Below are 18,155 nucleotides of genomic sequence, written 5' to 3'. Positions count from 1 at the left end.
GTGCCTTTACTAAAGCCCACAGACAAAGAATGCTGGATGAGAAAATCTCTTCTCAGCATCCCCCAGAGGGCTTTATACAGTCCCCTGGCCTGGGGCTCCCAGTGCGCTTGGGAGTGCATTCCCAGTGCGCTCCCAGTCCAGGGGTCAGGGGTTATTGGGAGGACACTGGGCAGGCTGGAAAGCAAATGAGGGCCTTCTAGGGCTTCAAGAGGGATCCAGCAGGCAGAGGCTGAATACAGGGACTGCAAGGTCACCAGCTCTGACTAGTGGTCCTCTGTCAGCCTCAGACACCCACTGCCTGGGACTTCTCTCTGTCTGGCAGCGTATGGCCCCACAACCTACCCTTGGACCTTGGATGTCCTCAATAAAAGTCAGCTAAATATGGGGCGCACTAGGGCGCCTTGATGCAAGCAGGAGTCCACATCCCCCCTTCCCTGTTGATCCCCCAGCCACCTGCCTTGCCTGGTCCTGGCCCTGGACTCAGACTGCTAGAGGCAGGAAAGGTTTGGGAGTCCAAGGTGGAGTAGGCTGGTAGGGTGCTTCAGGGAGCATCTCAGCGCGGTGGGCAGCATAGACCTCTCCCCCTTGGCCATCCCTTCCAGGTGGGATTGCCAAGTCCCTAGAGGCAGAAAGAAAGCCTTTGCCCAGGCAGTGGGAATGGGAGAGACTTCTCTGGCCAGTCCAGCCATAGGGAGGGACAGTTGGGGAGCCCTGGGAGATGGACCTTCACATCTGCCTTTGTTTTTGGTTCCCTATGGTTCCCTCAATCAAGGGACAGGCTGATGGGTAGGCAGGTGTGTAGGGAAGACATGAGCCGGCCAGCCTGGACCTTCCTAAATGCTCAGGACAAGGACAAGGCTGCAGGTGGCTGGGGCTAGATGCAAGGTCAAGCTGGGGGTCTTCCACACCTGCCTGCCGCCTAAGCAAAGCTTCAGCAAGCCCAAGGATCCCCCTCCTCTCCTCTCAGTCATGGCGTCAGCCCACTGAGGTCCCCCAGCAGTTCCCGTGTGAGTGGCTCTTCAGTCTGGGCAAGCCCTTTCCTCGCTTCCTGAACCAGGTCTGAGCATGACAGCATCTTCCTGGGCCAGGGGCTTGCAGCAACCCGGGGATGAGGATGATTTCTGATCCGTAGGCCTGCTGGTGTGGCTGGGTATGGGAGGGGAGTAGGAGACATTCCAGAACCTTACCCCCCCCATCCCCACTGCCCTCCGGGAGGCTATAGCTGCCCTGTGGGCCCGCAGCACAGACTCCCAGCCACCATTCACTGTCCCCTGAGCTCCACCAGCCCAGGGGGGCCCCCCGAGTCAGGAAGTCAGAGGCAGTCAGGCAGAGCTGCACTGGGTTCCAGCCCCAGCAGGCACCGCTGAGCCCCTTTTCAGGGGGTGCCTGTCCTCTCCCCATCTCAGAACGCCCCCTTGAGTGGTACGCACACAGGCACAGCATGACTGGGGCTGGTTTGGTTCATTTTAAATCCTCTTTATTTCAGAACAAGCATGCATATATGTACAGAAGAGAGTACTAGGGAGCCATCGCACACAGCACAGAGAGGAGAGCGCACACCCCAATCTCACCACAGCCGGGAGGGGCCTCTACCTTGTCTACCCTGGGGCTTCCACTTCCTCCACAGAGAGCCTAGTTCTGGGCTGCCTGGGCTCCGAAGGGCAGGGAAAGAGAGAGTGGGGCCGGGGGGCGGGGGTCAGGGCGGGTTGGCCTCTTCCTGGGACCCTGACCTAGAGGCAGCTTATTCCAGGACGGCAACTAGGGCAGACTGCCTCTCTTAGGAGCTAAGGGGGGGTGGGAAATGGCCCAGGGGCACATTCTGTTTCCCTTGGGTCTGTGGTACTATGCCAGCCAACCCTGCCATGTCCTCTCTGATCTATGGCTGAGGCCCCAGGCAGGGGAGCAGAGGCGTGGGCCCATGGGGGTGGGGGGTGGTGAGGGTGGCACTGGGGGGGCAGGAGTGGGCGTGGAGCTGTGTGGCGCTGGGCCTCGGCTGTCAGCTCTGGGGTGGGCAGAGAACAGAACTGCTGAAGGTTTCTATCAAAGGTGCCCCCCAGCACAGTTGTACATTCTCAAGCATCACCGTGGGGCTCACATGCCAGAACTGTGTGGGGGGTTAGGGGGTGTCCAGCCTGAGAGGGGTGGGGGCATTCCAGATAGCCTTTTAGCTTTTAACATTAAGGATTTGGGCCGAAAGGCCATGATGCCAGTTGCGCAATTTGGCAAAACGAGGGCTGTTACGTTCCGTTTCAAACCTTTCCCTGTGGCACAGAAAGAGAGAGAGAGAGACAGAGACAGAGACAGAGAGAAGAGAGAAAGAAAGAAAGGGGTTAGGGGATGTGTCCCATTCCCCTGTCTGACAGCTCGGGCAGGGGGCATGGGAGGGGGGAGTTTGGTTTGGAGAGGCTTGGCCACCCACGGAGTACTTTCCAAGTTTGGGACAAGACTAGAGTCCCAAGGACCAGGATTGAGGGACTAGAGTCCCTTAGTGGAATAAGAAGGAAGCCACAGAGAAAGGACCTGGCTAGTGGGCCTAAGGGCTGGCTGGGCAAGGGGGTGGGCCTCTGGGTTCTCCCTGGCCTACGTGGTGAGGGCTGGGCAGGGCTGCTTTGGCTCTCGGGACTGAACCACATTGGCAGGTGGGCCTAGCATGGTCTCTGTCTCCAGGCTGGGCATCAAGAAAGAGGAACGCCTGTTCCCATGATGAGATTTGGTGAGCAGACCTGTCACCTTCCTATGCTTCCTTGGCCTCTGCCAAGCCTTCTCTGTTCCCAGACAGAAGCCTTCACGTACCGCCAACTGCCCGCACCCGCCCAGGCCTGAACACAGCCAGGTACACACGTGCAGCACGTTCTCACGAGACCAAGGGCACACCTACAGAGAACCAGGACTTCCCACAACTTCCCACCCACAGGGCCTCCGCAGCTCCCCCCACAGCCTGCTCCGCCAAGGCGCAACACAAAACCCGGCAAGGCGCAGCCAGAAATGCAAACACAGAGGAGAGTGTGTGCCTGGGGAAATGCAAGTGCCACAGATGCCAGAACCCTAGACCTTCCAGGCTGGAGGGACCACTAACGGCCTCCAGACCAGAGGTGCACATTGGTGGCCCAGAGGCCCACATCTGGCCACAAACATGGTGTGTTTAACCTGGATTGTGTTTAAAACTCCTTTTAAAAATTATTTGCTACATCCAGACCATGGAATACTATTCAGTAATAAAAAGAGATGAACGAACCATTGGTACACTCTCTAACTTGGCTAAATCCCCGGGGAAATCAGGTTGACAGAGAAAAGCCAATCCCACAAGGTCACGGACTGTATGATTCCATATACACAACAGACTTGAAATGATAAAACTAAAGAAGTGGAGAATAGTTAACAGATCGGTGGTTGCCACAGGTCAGGGAGACGGTGTGCGCGGTAGGGAGGTGGGTGTAGTGATACATGGGCAACAGGGGGAGAAGCCTTGAGGTGATGGAAATACTCTGTGTTTGGCTATCCCAGTGCCCACAGGCTTGTTGTGATTTTGTTCTGTAGTTTTGCAAGGTGTTATCATGGGGGATAAAGGGTATAGAGGACCTCTCCATATTATTTCTTACAACTGCATGCCAAGCTGCAATGATCTCAAAATAAGTAGTTTAATAAATGAATTGCCAGCGTACAAAGGTCAGGAAGATCAGCGTTAGGTCTCTGAAAATCAGAGATGGGGCAGTGCTGGTTTTACATTTCTCTAGCCATCCCGCATCCCCACATACACATTTTATACCACCCCCGTCTGCATTACAATCTCCCCCTCTACACGTGGAGTGTATGCATGCTGCATGCTGTGTCTCTGCGGAAGATTCTGTTCCACTGCCAACGTACTGGAAAACCACTGTTCCAGACCAAACTTTCCTGATACCAACAGGAAGCGAAGGCCCAGAGACATCACATGAATGGCCTAAAACCACGCGGAAAGTCAGCAGCAGAGCTGTGAGCTAACTAGGACCTCTCCGAGGTTGGGGAGAAAGAAGGAAGACAGCAGAAGCAGGGGCCCTGATGGCAGCAGGATGTGTGGCAACAATCGACCATCCCATAGAGGCCACCCAGGACAGAGACATGGCCGGTCTGTCCAGCCAGGTTCACAGGCATTGTCATCAGTGCTCAGTGACAGGCTCGGAGATAGTCCCCGAGAGTCGAGAGTCGGAGACTCTAGCAAGCTCTGCTTGCAGTTGTTGGTAAATTTACAGCCTGCCCAAGAGAGGATCCAGGGGAGGAAAGAAGAGAGGGAGCAGAGAGAGGGGAGAGCTGGAAGGAGAGGAAGGAGAAGTCCTAGGACACCCATGGGGGTTTCTCAGGGATACCCAGGGAGGGTGCTGGTTTCTCCAGTGTGGTTTTCAGACTTGCTAGGCGGGCAGACCACCAAGAATAAAAAATCCACAAAGTGCAGGTGACCTTTGCCATCTGTGTGAAGTTTCCCTATGGGGGAGGGCTCTGAGCTGGGCTGGCCCCAGGGGAGTTAGCCACAGGAGCTGGGACAGAGCTGACTGTGCACAGGGAGGGAGCGAAAAGGACCCTGGGTGCTTGCCTAGGGAGGCCACAGTGGGGAGGAGGGAGGAACTGGTAGGTGCCTGAGCTCGGCTGAAAGTATGGGAGGGAGAGGAAAAAGAACCTTGGGTGGGGGGCACCGTGGAGTAGGGACTTAGAAGAGTTTTTATGCTGTTTGTGGAGGAGGGTGCAAGGGCCCCCCTCCCCTCCGACTCCTCTGTGAACTTGTCACTCAAATCAACTTTCTTCCTTAACCCTTGGGGTCTAAGAGAGGGGCTGAGTTCTTCACACAGGTTAGCATTGCGTAAAGGCAGAAATCGCACTTATAAGACGGTTGAGCTACAAGCAGGGGGGGCAGGGGATGTCTGGGTTACACACTGGGGTCCTCTGGGATGGTCACGCCCAAGCAGTGGGAACCTGATGCCTCAAAGATTCGGACCCTGCCTCGGACAAACTAGGCTCGCCTTCACGTCCACCCTCATCAGCGCAGCCCCACGTGGGGCTGACCTTCTGAGGCATCAGACCCCCGGAGTGCTTGCCCCAAGTCCGACAGAAGCTGTGGTGACCTCTCTGAGATTAGAGGCTCAGCTCTTGGAGGGAGGCCTGGTTTGTGCTCTGCTACTTCAGACGGAGGCCAGGAGCCCCAGTACTCCCTGCACCCCTGTAGGAGCTGGCAAGAGCTGCTATTTCAGTCTGCCTGGAGAGTTTGCTAAGGTGCTGGGGTCCTTCCAAGGAGGGGGCCAAGTCCACAAAAGATGTCTGGGCTATTTAGGGGCCCACCCTGCCTCGCCTGGAAGGAGAGGGTCCCTGGAGATTAGACTCTGCCTTGGGCTGGCCAGCAGGTGGGCATGGGAGCCTCTGAGGGAAGCCACCTGCTGCTACCAGATGTGGGGGACACCTTCAGTGTCAAGAGCCAGGACCCTGAGGAGAGAGAGCAGAGCTATGCACTACTATAGGACTATTGCAGGGTTGGCGTGGGGAGTAGGGCAGGCCTGGGAAGTGAAGCAGAGACACTCTGTGAGGGGAGAGGATGCAGGGTCCTGGGACAGGCAGACTGCCTCCTGCTGTTGAGGCCAGAGCCTCTGCTCTGGTACAGAGCCTCTGCTCACAGCATTCCTGCCTGTCTCCACCCCCCCACTACCCCTGCCCCACCCACTGCAGTAGGAAGAAGAAAGCCCCTCTGCATGTGTACAAGCCTATACAGGCTGTTGCCCAGGCCCCAGTGTCAGCAAACTCAGTCTCGGCTGGAGTCTGCTATTTGGAAGTGGTGTGCTGGGATACCTCCCTGGGGAGACAGCCTTCTGAGATCCCTTCCTGTCAGTGCTGCTGAACTGGGAGGAAGAGAAGGACGTGGGCCCCTTCGGTGGACAGGACAGGTCAGCAGGGTGTGGGAGTGCAGCTTCTGACATGGGAATGGGGCACAGCCCCCCTGGGGAGCAAGATCCCTGACCAACCCAGACCCAGGGTGGGGACAAGCGTGCTTCCTGCTGCTCAGATAGCCACTCAGGTGACCCCAGGGTATGATCAGGGACCACAGTCCCTCCTCAAACCTTAATCACAAACAGAACGGGAGCACTGCACCCAGCACAAGCCTTACTCCCGGGGCCTCTGGCTGCTTATGATTCAGTGAGACGAGATCGCACACCCACCTCCACCGACCACGGGGAGAATGCACATTTTGTGGAAGGCTCTGAGGACCACTTCCTGGAGATTAAAGTCAGGAAATGGGAGTGGAGCAGGAGGCTTCTGCCCCTCCAGTCCTGGGTAGAAGTCTTGTCCCTGAAGCTTCACAGCCCGGCCAGAGACCCCAGTGGGTCTCTGTGGGGGAAGCTATTTTTTCTCCGGGGGTGGGGGGTGGGGTGGTGGTGTGTGTGTGTGTGTCCAGAACTGAGGGGGAAGCAGGATGGAGCCTCTATTTGGGCTCTCTTTCCAAGATTTCCCTACAGAAAACCCTGCAATAGCTGGCAAGAGGCTCTAAGACGTGCAGCAGCCTTCTTCTGGGGGCTGAGCCAGGCTCCTGTGGGATTAGGCCCCAGGGGGAAGGACTGATCTGCCCACATATCTCCAGGCCTAAGCAGAACAGGCCCTGGAAGATGCTTCTGAAAGGAGGGAATGACCAGTGAGGCCTGGACACAACCCTTCTTTCGAGCTTTGGTGTTCTCACTCAAGAACTTTGCAGAGCCTGCATATTCCCAGGGAAATATGAGAGACGGAGGTTCTGCCTTCTAGACCGTGCCTGGTTAGTGAGGTGTGAGCTCAGAGTGCCCGGCCAGGAGAACAAAATGTCCTCAGAAGTACTCACTCCAGGGGCAGGGCTCTGTCTCACACAAAGGAGAGAAAACACGCTGCAGGCTTCCTGATAGAAGGCTATTTGCTGGGTGTGTGTGTGTGTGTGTGTGTGTGTGTGTGCTGTTGGTGGGCAGTAAGCCCCTCTGTTGGGGAACTACACTCCTCATCAAAGCATTCATATGGATAGCTTCAAAGAGGAGGTGGAAAAAAACAACAGAGTGCCATGAGCCTAGGAGTGGGGATGGCTGACAGCTCGGTCACACTTCAAGTAGCTAGGTACTATCTATTGAGCGAAATCTCGTGTTTTCCCATTGGGGCTTTATGTAGACACCGTGCGGGCACTAAAGGGTTAACAACTGTGACTGGAACTACAGGCCATTTTAAGCAGGCCTGGGAGGACCATGCTTTCCCTTGGATGCCCCAGCCAAAAAGTGAGAACAGTTTGGACTGGCATAAATAGAGGTCAGAAAATAAAAGCCCCCGTCAACTCTGAGCTGACCCCAGAGCCCCACTGTCCACGCAATCCTGAGATCACTACATGCCGGTTAGCCAAGTACAGAAAGCCTGGACCCACGTACCAGAGCCCCTCTGAGCCCAATGCCTTACGGGGAGGCTGCCACAGAACGCATCCCCAAGGCAGACTCTCCCAGGAAGAGCACGCTCATTTGCTGCCACAAGTACAAACACAATCATACAGGGCCCCAGGCCTCACCACAGAAGACCCTAGCAGGTTCCAGTGGGTTTCAGGGCAGTGTGCCCTCCTCATGCCCGGGCCCGTGAGCACCTGGATACAGGTGGTAGGTTAGTGGCTATGGCCTCAGGCCTGCCACCTTCAGGGGAACATACCCCAAGACACTCAGCCTAGCAGCAGCCACCGTGCTTTGAGCAATCAATGGAACTAATACCTCAGTGTAGGTATGGACAGGTGAATCCTAAGGTGAGGTACCCGTGCCCAGCACAGCCCTCCACATGCCTGCTTCCCTGTGCCCAGCCTCCAGACTCACTGGGGACAGGCCCTGAGCTGAGCACGCAGGCAAGGCTGCTGGCCCGGTGCCCTCACAGGGAGAGATGCCCTCATTCTCAACAGCCCAGCAAAGGCCAAAGCAGCCCTGCCCCCTGCCCAGGGACAGAGCCAGGAGAGCCCAGAATCCTTATTCCTGCAGCCTGGGCCCAGGGGATTGAAACTCTGCTCCAGGCACCCAGCTCAGTGACCTGGGATGAAGGCCCCAAGCCAGGGTCTGCTGGAGCCCTGCAGGGGCCAGGAGCTTCCAAATACATAAACTTGAGAGTGTCCTTCCATGAGTCATGTGACCTGGGAGCTGCCTGGGGAGGGGCTGAGTTAGGAGGGACAAGGCCACAGAACCTGAGTCCGGGCACTTACCTTGACCGTCGTAAAGCTTCTTCATCAGGGTCTTGCACTGTGGGAAGAAAATTGTCGATTAGGAGGAATCGCAGGAAACGTAGGAGTCCCCACCGAAGACTGAACAGTGATTGCCCCGAGCCTGTAAACCGTGGCAGGGGAAGACTGTGTGCTGGGCAGAGGGCAGGGGGAGACCAGAGGAAATGTTGCCATTGGGAGGGAGTAGTCCAAGGTGTGGCTTTTGAGGTCCTCGTATCCCAGCTCTGGGTCATCACATGGCATGTGGCTGCCCCCACTGCAGTTAGAGACCTGGGCAGAGGGCCCATGTCATTCAGCAGCCTGCCCCAAGGGGCCCAGAGCGGTCAGCAGGCCACTAGTTATCTGACAAGACCAGCTCATCTTCAAGGGCAGTGGTTTGACAGCCTGGCTGTTGTGGGCCCCTCTGCATCTCCCCTGCCCGCGCCCCTCCCCCACCCCAGCCCCACTTACTGTATTCTGTCCCCGTCATCTGGGCCAAGATACGGAAAGAGCGAGACTGCAGGTTGGAGGAGCGTCGGGCCCACTCGTCAGCCTCGTCTTCCGGCTTGTTCTGGTTCTTAATCACGGCCTGGTACACGGGGGAGGCACTGTCCACAGCAAGGTCTTTAATAGGAAGGCTCCTGCAGGTCAGAGAGAAGCGTGAGTGAGGGCAAGGCTGGAGGCCTGCTCCTGTCCTCCTGCACTCCCCGCCGCGGCTCATCCACTTGCACCCTTACACCCTACACACCAGTCGGTGGCCCCCGCTTTTCTCAACCCGCTGTGCCCTCCACCCACTGCCATCCGAAAGCCTGTGACAAGGGCTTGGCCTGGGTCCTCAGTGCTCAGAGAGGCCACAGCAATTCCTCACGGATCCCTTCAGCCACGCCCACACCCAACCTGGGCTGACTCCACACACAGACCTGAAAACCCACTCCCATAGCTACTGCCGCCTACCCCAGTGGGGAGGGCTGTATCTCTTTTAAGGGAAGAAGAGGCAGAATAGGTCTCTTGAAATAATTTCAACCTCTCTGAACAATTCCTGAGTTTGAGGCTGGGTGACAACGGGCCTTTTGCGGGGACTCGGAGGCTTCTTCAGGGTCAGTCCTTTGTCCCCTGCACACTGTTGGATTCAAACAGGGAGCCACCAGTGCCAGGCCTGACCCAGAAGAGGAGTGGGGGCCTCCTGTTCAGCAAACACGGGCAGGCATGGTGGGGAGGTGGCGTGAGAAACAAGGCAACAAGTCTGATGGGCTGGTGTTGCCTGCAGATGGGGAGGGGGGTTCTGGCCTGGGGGAGCTGGCGGAAGAGCTGCAGGGAAGGTCATTAGTCTTCTGCTCCAGAGCAACACGGCCTTCGGAGGAGGAACTGGTGACCTTCCCTTAGACTCCTTTTGGCACATGGCAGGTGCTCAAAACTTACTTAAATGAATGAATCCCAGATCAGAGCCAGAAGGAACCCCAGAATCTCTTGGGTCCAGGATCTCCCAACCTGGATCAGACTGCAGGGCATCTTACAGGTGCCCACTTATCCTGGCCAGTGAGAGCTGGAGAATCCTGACTGTCCAACCCACACTCCAAGGAATTAGGGTGGACTTGAGTCAAGTTCACAGCAGCGACGGCCTGACTCCCCAGCCTATGGACTAGCGGCCCAGCTCTCTCTTCTTAGAGATGCTGAAACTGAGGTCCAGAGAGGCTAGCTCCAGCTGACAGCATGTAGGGGCCCTGTTGGGTCAGAGCCCAGGCTTCCTGCGTCCTACCCCACAGTCCTTTCCATCAAATTATCTTCAGCAAAAATGGCTGAGAGAGGCAACTTCTGCCCACTGGGGCCTTGCTCACCCCAGATGCTACACACCTGGAGACATGGCCCAGCCCAGGGACTCACTCACCACTTGCCTGCTGCTATGGCCACCTCTACCTGCCCTCCAAAGGGCCAGCTGGCTGGGAGAGGGACCTCCCCAGAGCCCACATCTTCTAGCCTCTCTGCAAGGAGCTGGAAGGAAGCACTGGCCTACTTTCCCAAGACTGGGAGTCCCTCAAGATTGGTCCTCAGTGTCAGGCTCAGAGTGTGTTCTAAGAGCAGAGGTGGAGAAAGGTGACAAAAGGTGACCAAGACTGCATGGAGCTGCCCCTACTTCCCTGAAGTGTCTGCCTGGCCCCCCAGGAGCTTGAGCTACTGTCCACCTCAGATCAGATGGGGAAGACCAGCAGATCCCTCTGGGGTCCAGCAGCAGGGAGGCTGGGGATGCCCAGAAAGCAGAGGAGACAGTGGGGTCTCATGCAAGAGGCCATTTCTGGCATAGGGAGGAGCAGAGGCAGGTCTGCTGCCTTCGAGTGAGAGGTACAGTAGGAAAGAAGAAGCAGGACTCCCCGGTCTGCTAGAAGGGAAGGAGGAAGTGTGGATTGTGCCACGGAAGAGGGAAGGTATAGACCCAAGGCCAGGCCCTGCCCTTGAATCTGCCTACACACAGCTGTTCGGTCCAGAAAGCTGTTGCTACCATTTTCCTGGAATGTGCCCTTGAGACACTCCCCTGTTCCTTCCACAGCTCCAGGGGCTCAGAAAGTTCCCAGGGGTGAGTCCCTTGGGATTCACATTGCTAGCTCCACTTTCCACGGTGCTGTGCAAAGACCAGGGATTTGCGTTGTTGCCACGACAGCCCCTGGGAGTCAGATGAGGGAATTCCTGTTCCTTTTGAGACTCCAGGACTCCAGGAGAATATGTACAGAGAAAGGATGGAACAGGCCCTATAGTCCTGGGACCCTGGGTCTGAGGCGACTCTGGAGCCACTCCCAGTAATGGTCTTCTTGCCACCAAATACATGTCACAGTTACCACAACATCAAGGTCACCTCTAGACACTTACCCACTGTCCACTGCCCTCAAATCTGACTCATCTTTGGCCTCCCATGGATGATACTGGCAGGTGCTGGCTCCTTCAGATCCATGAGGATCCTAGGGAATGGCCTCCAAGAGGCCCCCTCATCACTCCTTCCCTGAATAATGGCCCCACGTGGATTCTGACATTCAGGTCTCTGCTGTCCCAGAGCAGACAGGAGCTGCCGCAAAGCATAGCCCAGAGATCCACTCCCAGCCTTGGGTGCAAGAGAGGCAGTGTGATGTCACTACTCTGATTTCCATGTTCATAGTGACGTTATTGGAGGCAAAGCCCAAAAGCACTTGCCTGTATAGTCTCCTGAGCATGTCGTTTGGCTGTGAGGTGGGTGTGAGGAGGAACATGGACAGAACCGCTGTCCTCAGACATATCCCACCAAACCCACACACCATCCCTCGACCAGACAGACGACCACGACGCGGAACAGACAGTGTGGAGTCTACTTACGCCAGCGGCGACGCCCTGCCAAGCAGAAGAAAGCCCAGCAGTGAGTGCGTGTCCATCAGCGGATGGCAGAGGGGCCGCGCACACACAAGGGAGCGGGGTTAGGGTCAGAAATGAGTTAGGGGAGTGGGGTGGATAAAGGAGGAAGAGAAAGAGACAAAAAGAAAACTGTCAGTGAGGAAGGAATCATGGACATTAACAGCAGAAACGGAGCACCTTACGGCACAGGACGGCTCCTACCCCCTGGTACCACGGACGCATCAGCCCAGCAGGGCGAAGTTAGAAGGAAGGGGAAAGCAGGTTGCTTCCCAGGCACACAGGGCAGGGAGGGTGAGGGGAGGGCGAGGGGAGGGGAGGGGACAGGAGGAAGGTGGGAGAGGCACTCTGAGAAGCCTAGGTTAGGTCAATGTTGCGTCATGTTAAAAAAAAAAAAGAAAGAAAGAAATAGTGGTGAAACCAAATGATAGTAGTCTTTTTGCCAAGACAAAGAATATATAAAGTTAGTGAAGAGCAGTTCTTCCATTATTTTCCACTGAACTTCCCTCTGGCAACCTTACCGCTCTTAAGGGCACACCAAGGACACACAGGCAAACAAATGTTAACAGGAAATCCCTGTTAGCTTTTTGGCTTAGTCAGGCAACCTTGTTTTCCTGGGTACACATGAGCAAATGGTTGTGTTTTGAGACTTATGTGGTCTTATTTTCTGCTTTGAATGGTGGGATTAAAGAAATAACACTCTCCACAGTTCTGCAAAGAGCTACAGCTCAGAACCTGGTGGGTTTGAGACTCAGGGCTCTAGGGCAAGCAAACTCTGCCCCCTGGTGGCCCAAGGAAGCACTGTGCGTGGAAGAGGAAGAGGTGTCCGCACACTGTTCCATCCTTTGTCCCCTGGAGCCTCCCCCTTGTAACTACAGGTACCATCATGGCCACCAGGGCTGAGTTCTGCAAAAGCCAAGCACTATCAGAGTTATCTGGGACTTTTGAACCCTTTAATCTCTCTTACAAACATCTGTTTTTCCTAGCTTCGGAAAAAAAAAAAATACAACCATCGTTTTAAGATTTCTGGCTTTGAGTTGCTTAAGGTCCTGACTTGGGGATAAGATGTTGCCCAAAGAGATTACCAGTCAATTCTGAAAGTTAACAATGATATTCTCAAGTAGAAAACAATACGAATGTTTGTGTGAGAGAAAGAAGGACAGAAAGATAGAGACAGAGAGACAGAAAGAGACAGAGATGGAGAGACACATACAGGGAGAGAGAGATACAGAGAGACTATGAGAGACAGAGAAAGTAAGAGGGAGTGAGGACCCTATTACCATTTGCACTATTAGCGGTTTTTTCCCCCACAAATGATTCCCAGCCAACTCTTTCCCTATTTAACACTCGAGTTCCTCAACCATTGCTAACAGGCAAATTCTAAGAACCAAGGATGCCTTAAATCTCATTGCCTTGAGATTGGGCTTCCCTGAGTCCTGGGTGCTTCCCAGGCTCTGCCGTGGGCTGACTACAACCAGTACCTCAGATGATTTGTCCAGAGGCCCCTTCCCAAACAAGAAACCTGGTCATCCGTTTGAATTGCTCTCATCATTGAAAAAAAGCAAAAACTTCCCCCAAAGAATGGCTTAGTCTATGAGAAGACTGGTTTATCCAGATGTGACCCAGGATTCCAGATGTTTCTTTCTAAACTGACCCCCTTGCGGAGTCCGGGGGAAAATGCAGAAGCTGTGAGAAGTGCTTGGAGCAAGCACCATATTCGTTGATTCTCCACCCTTCTCCTAAACCTGAGACTGATTCTGAAGAGAGAATATGGTGTTCTGGAAGGCATGGCAAAGGTTCCCCTCCAACAGCCATGGCCCTAGAGGCTCAAGGTGAGGGATGAAAGCTGGTCTTGATACCCAAAGTCTCTGATGGCACCAAGCGCCTGGTGCCGTTGGCCTCCACTGGTGAGGAGGCCCAGCCAGTGGTGGAGGCGATGACCGATGAGTAACAGCGGAGGAGGGGAGGCGCTTACCCACTGAAGTCACTGCCCTGGGCCTGGGCCTGCCCAGCAATGGCGTCCATAATGGCGTCCTGGGAATACATGCTGATGGGTGTGTTGTACTGCGCATGGATGATGGTGGCCTTGCCGCCCAGCCCCTTCACCTCAATGGGCTTGTGGGTGGACAGGGCAGAGTCCTTCAGGGCGTTGGGGTTGAACCGTTCCTGGTAGTCGGCGCTGGGGGAGGGCAGTAGGGAGAGCAGAGGAGGAAGAGGAAGGGAGGCGGAAGGAGAAAAGGCAACAGGTGGTGTTACACAGGGGGTCAAGGAAAGGGCTGGTGATGGAGAGACCTCCCAAGGCCTGATCCCAGATAGGTCCCCCAAGTCCCCTGAACTATGGACAGTGGGGTCTGGTAGAGAAACCCTAGCACCCTCCCCAGAGCCCTTCATGGCCGGTTTCTCTCGCCCACCCTGGCAATACCAGACCCTGGGAAGCCTCTGCTCAGCCTGAGCGAGCTACATCTCAGGGTCAGCAGGGGGCGCCAGGCATTGGAAGCTCTCTCACCTCACCAGCAAGGAAGCAGAGACAAAGAGGGTTGGGAGTCGGGGACAGGAGCTGGGCCACACGTGAGAAGCAGCGGCAGCCCAAGCAGAGTCCAGAATGACCGAAAGGCAAAAAGCAGCCCCGCGGGGGCACCCATAGGAGTTCTGAGCAAGGTTCCTCCACGATGGGGCTCATCCTGCTGGCCATGCCCTCCGTGGCCCAGGGCTCTGCTCTTCCAGATGATCCAGGGCACGGGTTTCTTCCTTGGAGCAGGACTCGGGCTGCTCAGTACCCCTCAAGTCCAGCTGGCTGTGCAGCCCGCAGTCTCTGCCTATCGGGGCGCTCCCCTCCAACAGATGAGCGCACTCCCCGGGCCCAGAAGATCAAGCGCAGCCCTTTGGAGTGGTCCCGCCACCCCCAGGACAGAAATGTCTTCAGGCTCACGTGGAACCCAGCAGGAGCACGGCACACACTCCACCACCGTCCTCCCCTCCCCCCAGAGCCAGCCTGCTGGTCCGAAGCAGCCACCACAGGAAAGGGCGAAGGGAAAGGGCACATCAGACATCCGACAGAGACCTGGCACCCCTCCCCCATGCCTTTCCTCCATACTTGCAGATCCACTCACATGCAGGCTCGCTCCGGGACACGAATGCACGCCCACTCACACATGCACACGCATGTACACGTGCTGACGCAGGCGCACGCTGTCCAGACCCACAGACACTCGGACGCATGCTGGGGTATGCACACGAGCGCACACACATGCTTTCCTTTGATACTAACTTGGCTGGAGAGTTGGCTACCACCTGGGGAGGAGAGAAAGAGCAAAGAAGACAGGGCTGTCAGAGTGTGGTCCTGCCAGGGGCTCTGAGTGCTGGGACCATCCTCAGACTGGCCCTCATGGAGGCTGCTCCAGCTCTGACAGGCGCAGGGTGGGGGGGTGCCGAGGAGAGGGGCAGGGCTCCAAGTCAGGGTCACGGCCTCTGAGTTTGGGTCAAACTGACAGTGGTGCTACCCTCTCAGTAGGTCCACAGTCCCTGAAGCTTTGCCAGGAGTAAGGGTTTTCTAGTCCATCTTCATGGGTGCCACATACTGCCTGGCTGGAGACCCCAAGGCAGGAAGATAGAGAGGGAGACAGGACCAGCTGCAGCTGCTATGGGCCAAGCCCAGGCTGTAGGTGCCTCCTAGCTAGTCAGCCATTCTGGACGTATCCTTGTGTAATTGGCAGTGGTGCTGGGGGGGATGCAGTCAGGTTACCCACAGTCTCCCAGATGTACTCTCCCTCCCAGAGTGGGCACAGGCAGCCCTGGCTGCTACTTCTGGGGCACAGGGGTGCAGTCCCCTGTGACTGTCCCTAAAGGCCCTGTGGATGGTCAGTGAAGCAGGAAGGAGGAAGGCAGAGGCTCAGAAGAAGGTCCAAGGGGTATTGCAGGAAAGCCCCTAGCCAAGGCAACCCAACTCAGACCTAAGAGGGACCCTGCCCTCGCTTTTGTCTAGAGCGAGCCTCCTGGAGCATCATCTCTTTGGAAAGGCATTGTCTGCATTAGGTTTCCTTAAATGCAAATCCCTTGCAGGGCAGATCGGGGCAACACCAATGGCCTTGTCAGAAACCTGAGGGAAAAGAGCGCTGGTGGCACCCCTGCCCCTGTCGCAGACTGGACCCCTCAGGGCTCTGGCTGGGAGATCCTGGACCCCAACTAGCCTGACCCTGGTCATCCCTTGGCCAGGCCAAAGCTAGGGGGCCCTCTAGCTACACGCCTCACAGTCTTGGAGCTGATAAAATTCCCTCTGTCCTCTAGGCTCAAATAGCTCCAAGTGGAGCTATATTAGGAAAGATCTTCCATCCCTTCTCCATTTCTGGCCAGTGCTGACAGCTGCAGGGTCAGCTCTTGCCCTGACCAGCCCAATGTCCCCTACAGAGGGCAGTGGGGTGGGGAGGGGGAATGCCGCCTCTGCCCTTCCCTGTCCCAGCACCCGGCACCGTCTTTGGCATTGACTCCTGCTCTATGCCTAGCTCCCACCTGAAGACTTGGAGGCTGAGTGGCCCACAGCAGACAGCTCAGAGAGGAGCCAGCACCAGGTCTCAGGGAGAGTCAGTCAAGATCCACCCAGAGGCCCCTGCACCGAATGCCCTGAGGGGTACTGCCCTGCCCTGCCAGCTCATGGCGGTTGGAGAGGGACTGCTGCCATGCTCTGGCCTGGGGATCTCGCACCCTGTTTGTTCTTGCCAGTCCTCCCAAGAGGATTCAAGCTGTCGAAGACTCACATTGCAAGCTGCCTAGAGAGGAGGACAAGGAACTTCCTTTTGGAGCCAGGTGGGACAGAGTTTAAATCCTTACCCTGAATCTTCCTAGCGCTGTGACTCTGGGCAGTTCCCCACCAGTCTCAGCCTCAGTCCCTCATTCACAAAATCAAGATGATGGTGGCCACTGCGCAGACAGGCTGTGCACGCTAAACAGAATCCGGAGTGTAAAGCCCTTGTCATGACTTATGTGTGCAATGGATGGGATGTGGGGATTAGCATTTACCAGTCCTGTCACTTTCCTGCACACAGGCACTTAGCAAAGCTGGTAGCCTCAGCCCATCAGAAGCTGCCTGGGCTAGCCCAGGTCAGAGGCTCCCTGCTTCCAGCATCGCCCGGGGACCGCAGCATAGCCTTTACTCTGTGGATGAACGGAGATGTACTCCTTCCACTAGCCTGTCTACCCTTAGAGAAGCTGTTGGACCCTGCTGCTCTGAGTGTCGAGTAGTAAATGAACACTTGTCGGCTTCTGAGAAGCCCCTGCACCAGAGGGAAGGCACCCCTGGAGTCATGGGAAGCTGGGATGGGGCTGGCCCTTGACTTTCCTGGCCAGGTTGTGAGGTCCCTATCATCATATAGGGAGGAGTCAGGCTGACCCGGGTACCAGCCCTGTGTGCCTCTGTGCTTATTAGCTGTGTGTGACCTCGACCAAATCACTCACTCTGAGCTTCTACTTCCCAGCTAGGAAATGGGGGAAATGATGCTCACCTCTGAAGTTGCTGAAGAGCTGAAGTTAAATAAAGCACATGGACTGTGAGTTGGTCCCAAGTCTAGACTGAGGGCTCACAAGGGGACATATTACTGTCACTGTAGGTGGGCTTCATGGAGGTCCCTGTCTCTCAGAGACTGATTTCCTTGCCAGGGGCCAGTTCCAGAGAGCACCAGAAAGAGCTACCAGCCCATCCAAGGTGGAAGGAGGCCATTTCTGCTCTGTCATTCCTTGGGTTTTTTGGCAGAAGCTCCTTGCTGGAAAAAGCCCAGGGTTTATGGTTCTGACGCCTTGGTCTGAGGAGGCTGGGGTCCAGGTGCTCAGGCTGTGGAGTGCTCAAGGCCAGCTTCAGACAGGATCCCAGAAAAGGCTGAGGGATATGGGGAAGCTGGGGATCGGCAAAGGAGCAGTGAACCAGTGGGGCACAGGTACCTTCTGTGGCAAGGGCAAAGGAAGGGCATGGGCGGGGCCAGACTGACCCAGATTCTGATTCTAACTCCTGGGTGCCTCTACCGTGTGACTTCAGGTAGCACAAGGCAAGTGTGCTGGCTCGGAGTTCAGGGCTGTGCAATGTGTGTCCTCTTTCCATCCTGCCGGCAATCCTGAGATATGGACAGTCTCACACCCAGGTACAGAGGATGAGCCCTGAACCCCTAACTACTGCGCCATAATGGCCTTGACTCAGCCTGCTCCACCTCTAGAGCACATGAAGATAATTATACCGATTGTAGCCGAGAAGTTAGAATAAGATACAAGCAGGAAGGGCTTAGAAGCTAGCACGTGCTTGGCTTGGAGTCTCCCTCCCCTCAACCCCTCCACGATGCGTACTCTGGTTGCAGGTTCTTTTAGCTCTGTGCTCACAGAGTCCCACCAGCTGGTGCTCAGCGGGTTGTGGGGGGCAGGCTACCGTTCTCCTACACACCCTCTTTGTCCTCTGTTCTTCCTTGCCTCATTCTATCTTGGCTCAGTTCTACAAGCCCATGACACTCACCCCATTCCTGAATCTTTCTGCACCCAGCTCAGTCGCTCCCACCTACAGGCAGCCTTCCCAGATCACTCCCAGCCCCCAGAGAACTTACCCTCCTACCTTTCTATT

The 18,155-nt window shown here is 56.0% G+C and overlaps 1 protein-coding gene across 11 annotated transcripts in view; it reads right to left on the bottom strand.

Moving 5' to 3' along the window:
• The window catches only part of LDB3 (LIM domain binding 3), a 59,761-nt gene that overhangs the window by 29,636 nt on the left and 11,970 nt on the right, over window positions 1-18,155 (bottom strand). For 2 of the 11 annotated variants that reach the window (XM_082719394.1, XM_082719397.1), the window contains exons 4-8: window positions 14,832-14,854; window positions 13,539-13,742; window positions 11,531-11,545; window positions 8,666-8,835; window positions 8,198-8,234 (exon numbers count right to left, since the gene is read on the bottom strand). In XM_082719394.1, the coding sequence (XP_082575520.1) occupies window positions 8,198-8,234; window positions 8,666-8,835; window positions 11,531-11,545; window positions 13,539-13,742; window positions 14,832-14,854 (449 nt within the window). Of the gene's footprint in view, window positions 1-1,460; window positions 2,262-8,197; window positions 8,235-8,665; window positions 8,836-11,530; window positions 11,546-13,538; window positions 13,743-14,831; window positions 14,855-18,155 lie in introns of those variants that run through there. The other 9 variants (XM_082719395.1, XM_082719398.1, XM_082719391.1 and 6 more) reach the window with 7 other exon arrangements.

Source organism: Mustela nivalis, assembly GCF_964662115.1.
Source record: "Mustela nivalis genome assembly, chromosome: 2".
NCBI classification, from domain to species: Eukaryota; Metazoa; Chordata; class Mammalia; order Carnivora; family Mustelidae; genus Mustela; species Mustela nivalis.
The sequence above is the reverse complement of the archived record's forward strand: the minus strand, read 5'-3'. Positions and strand labels throughout refer to the sequence as shown.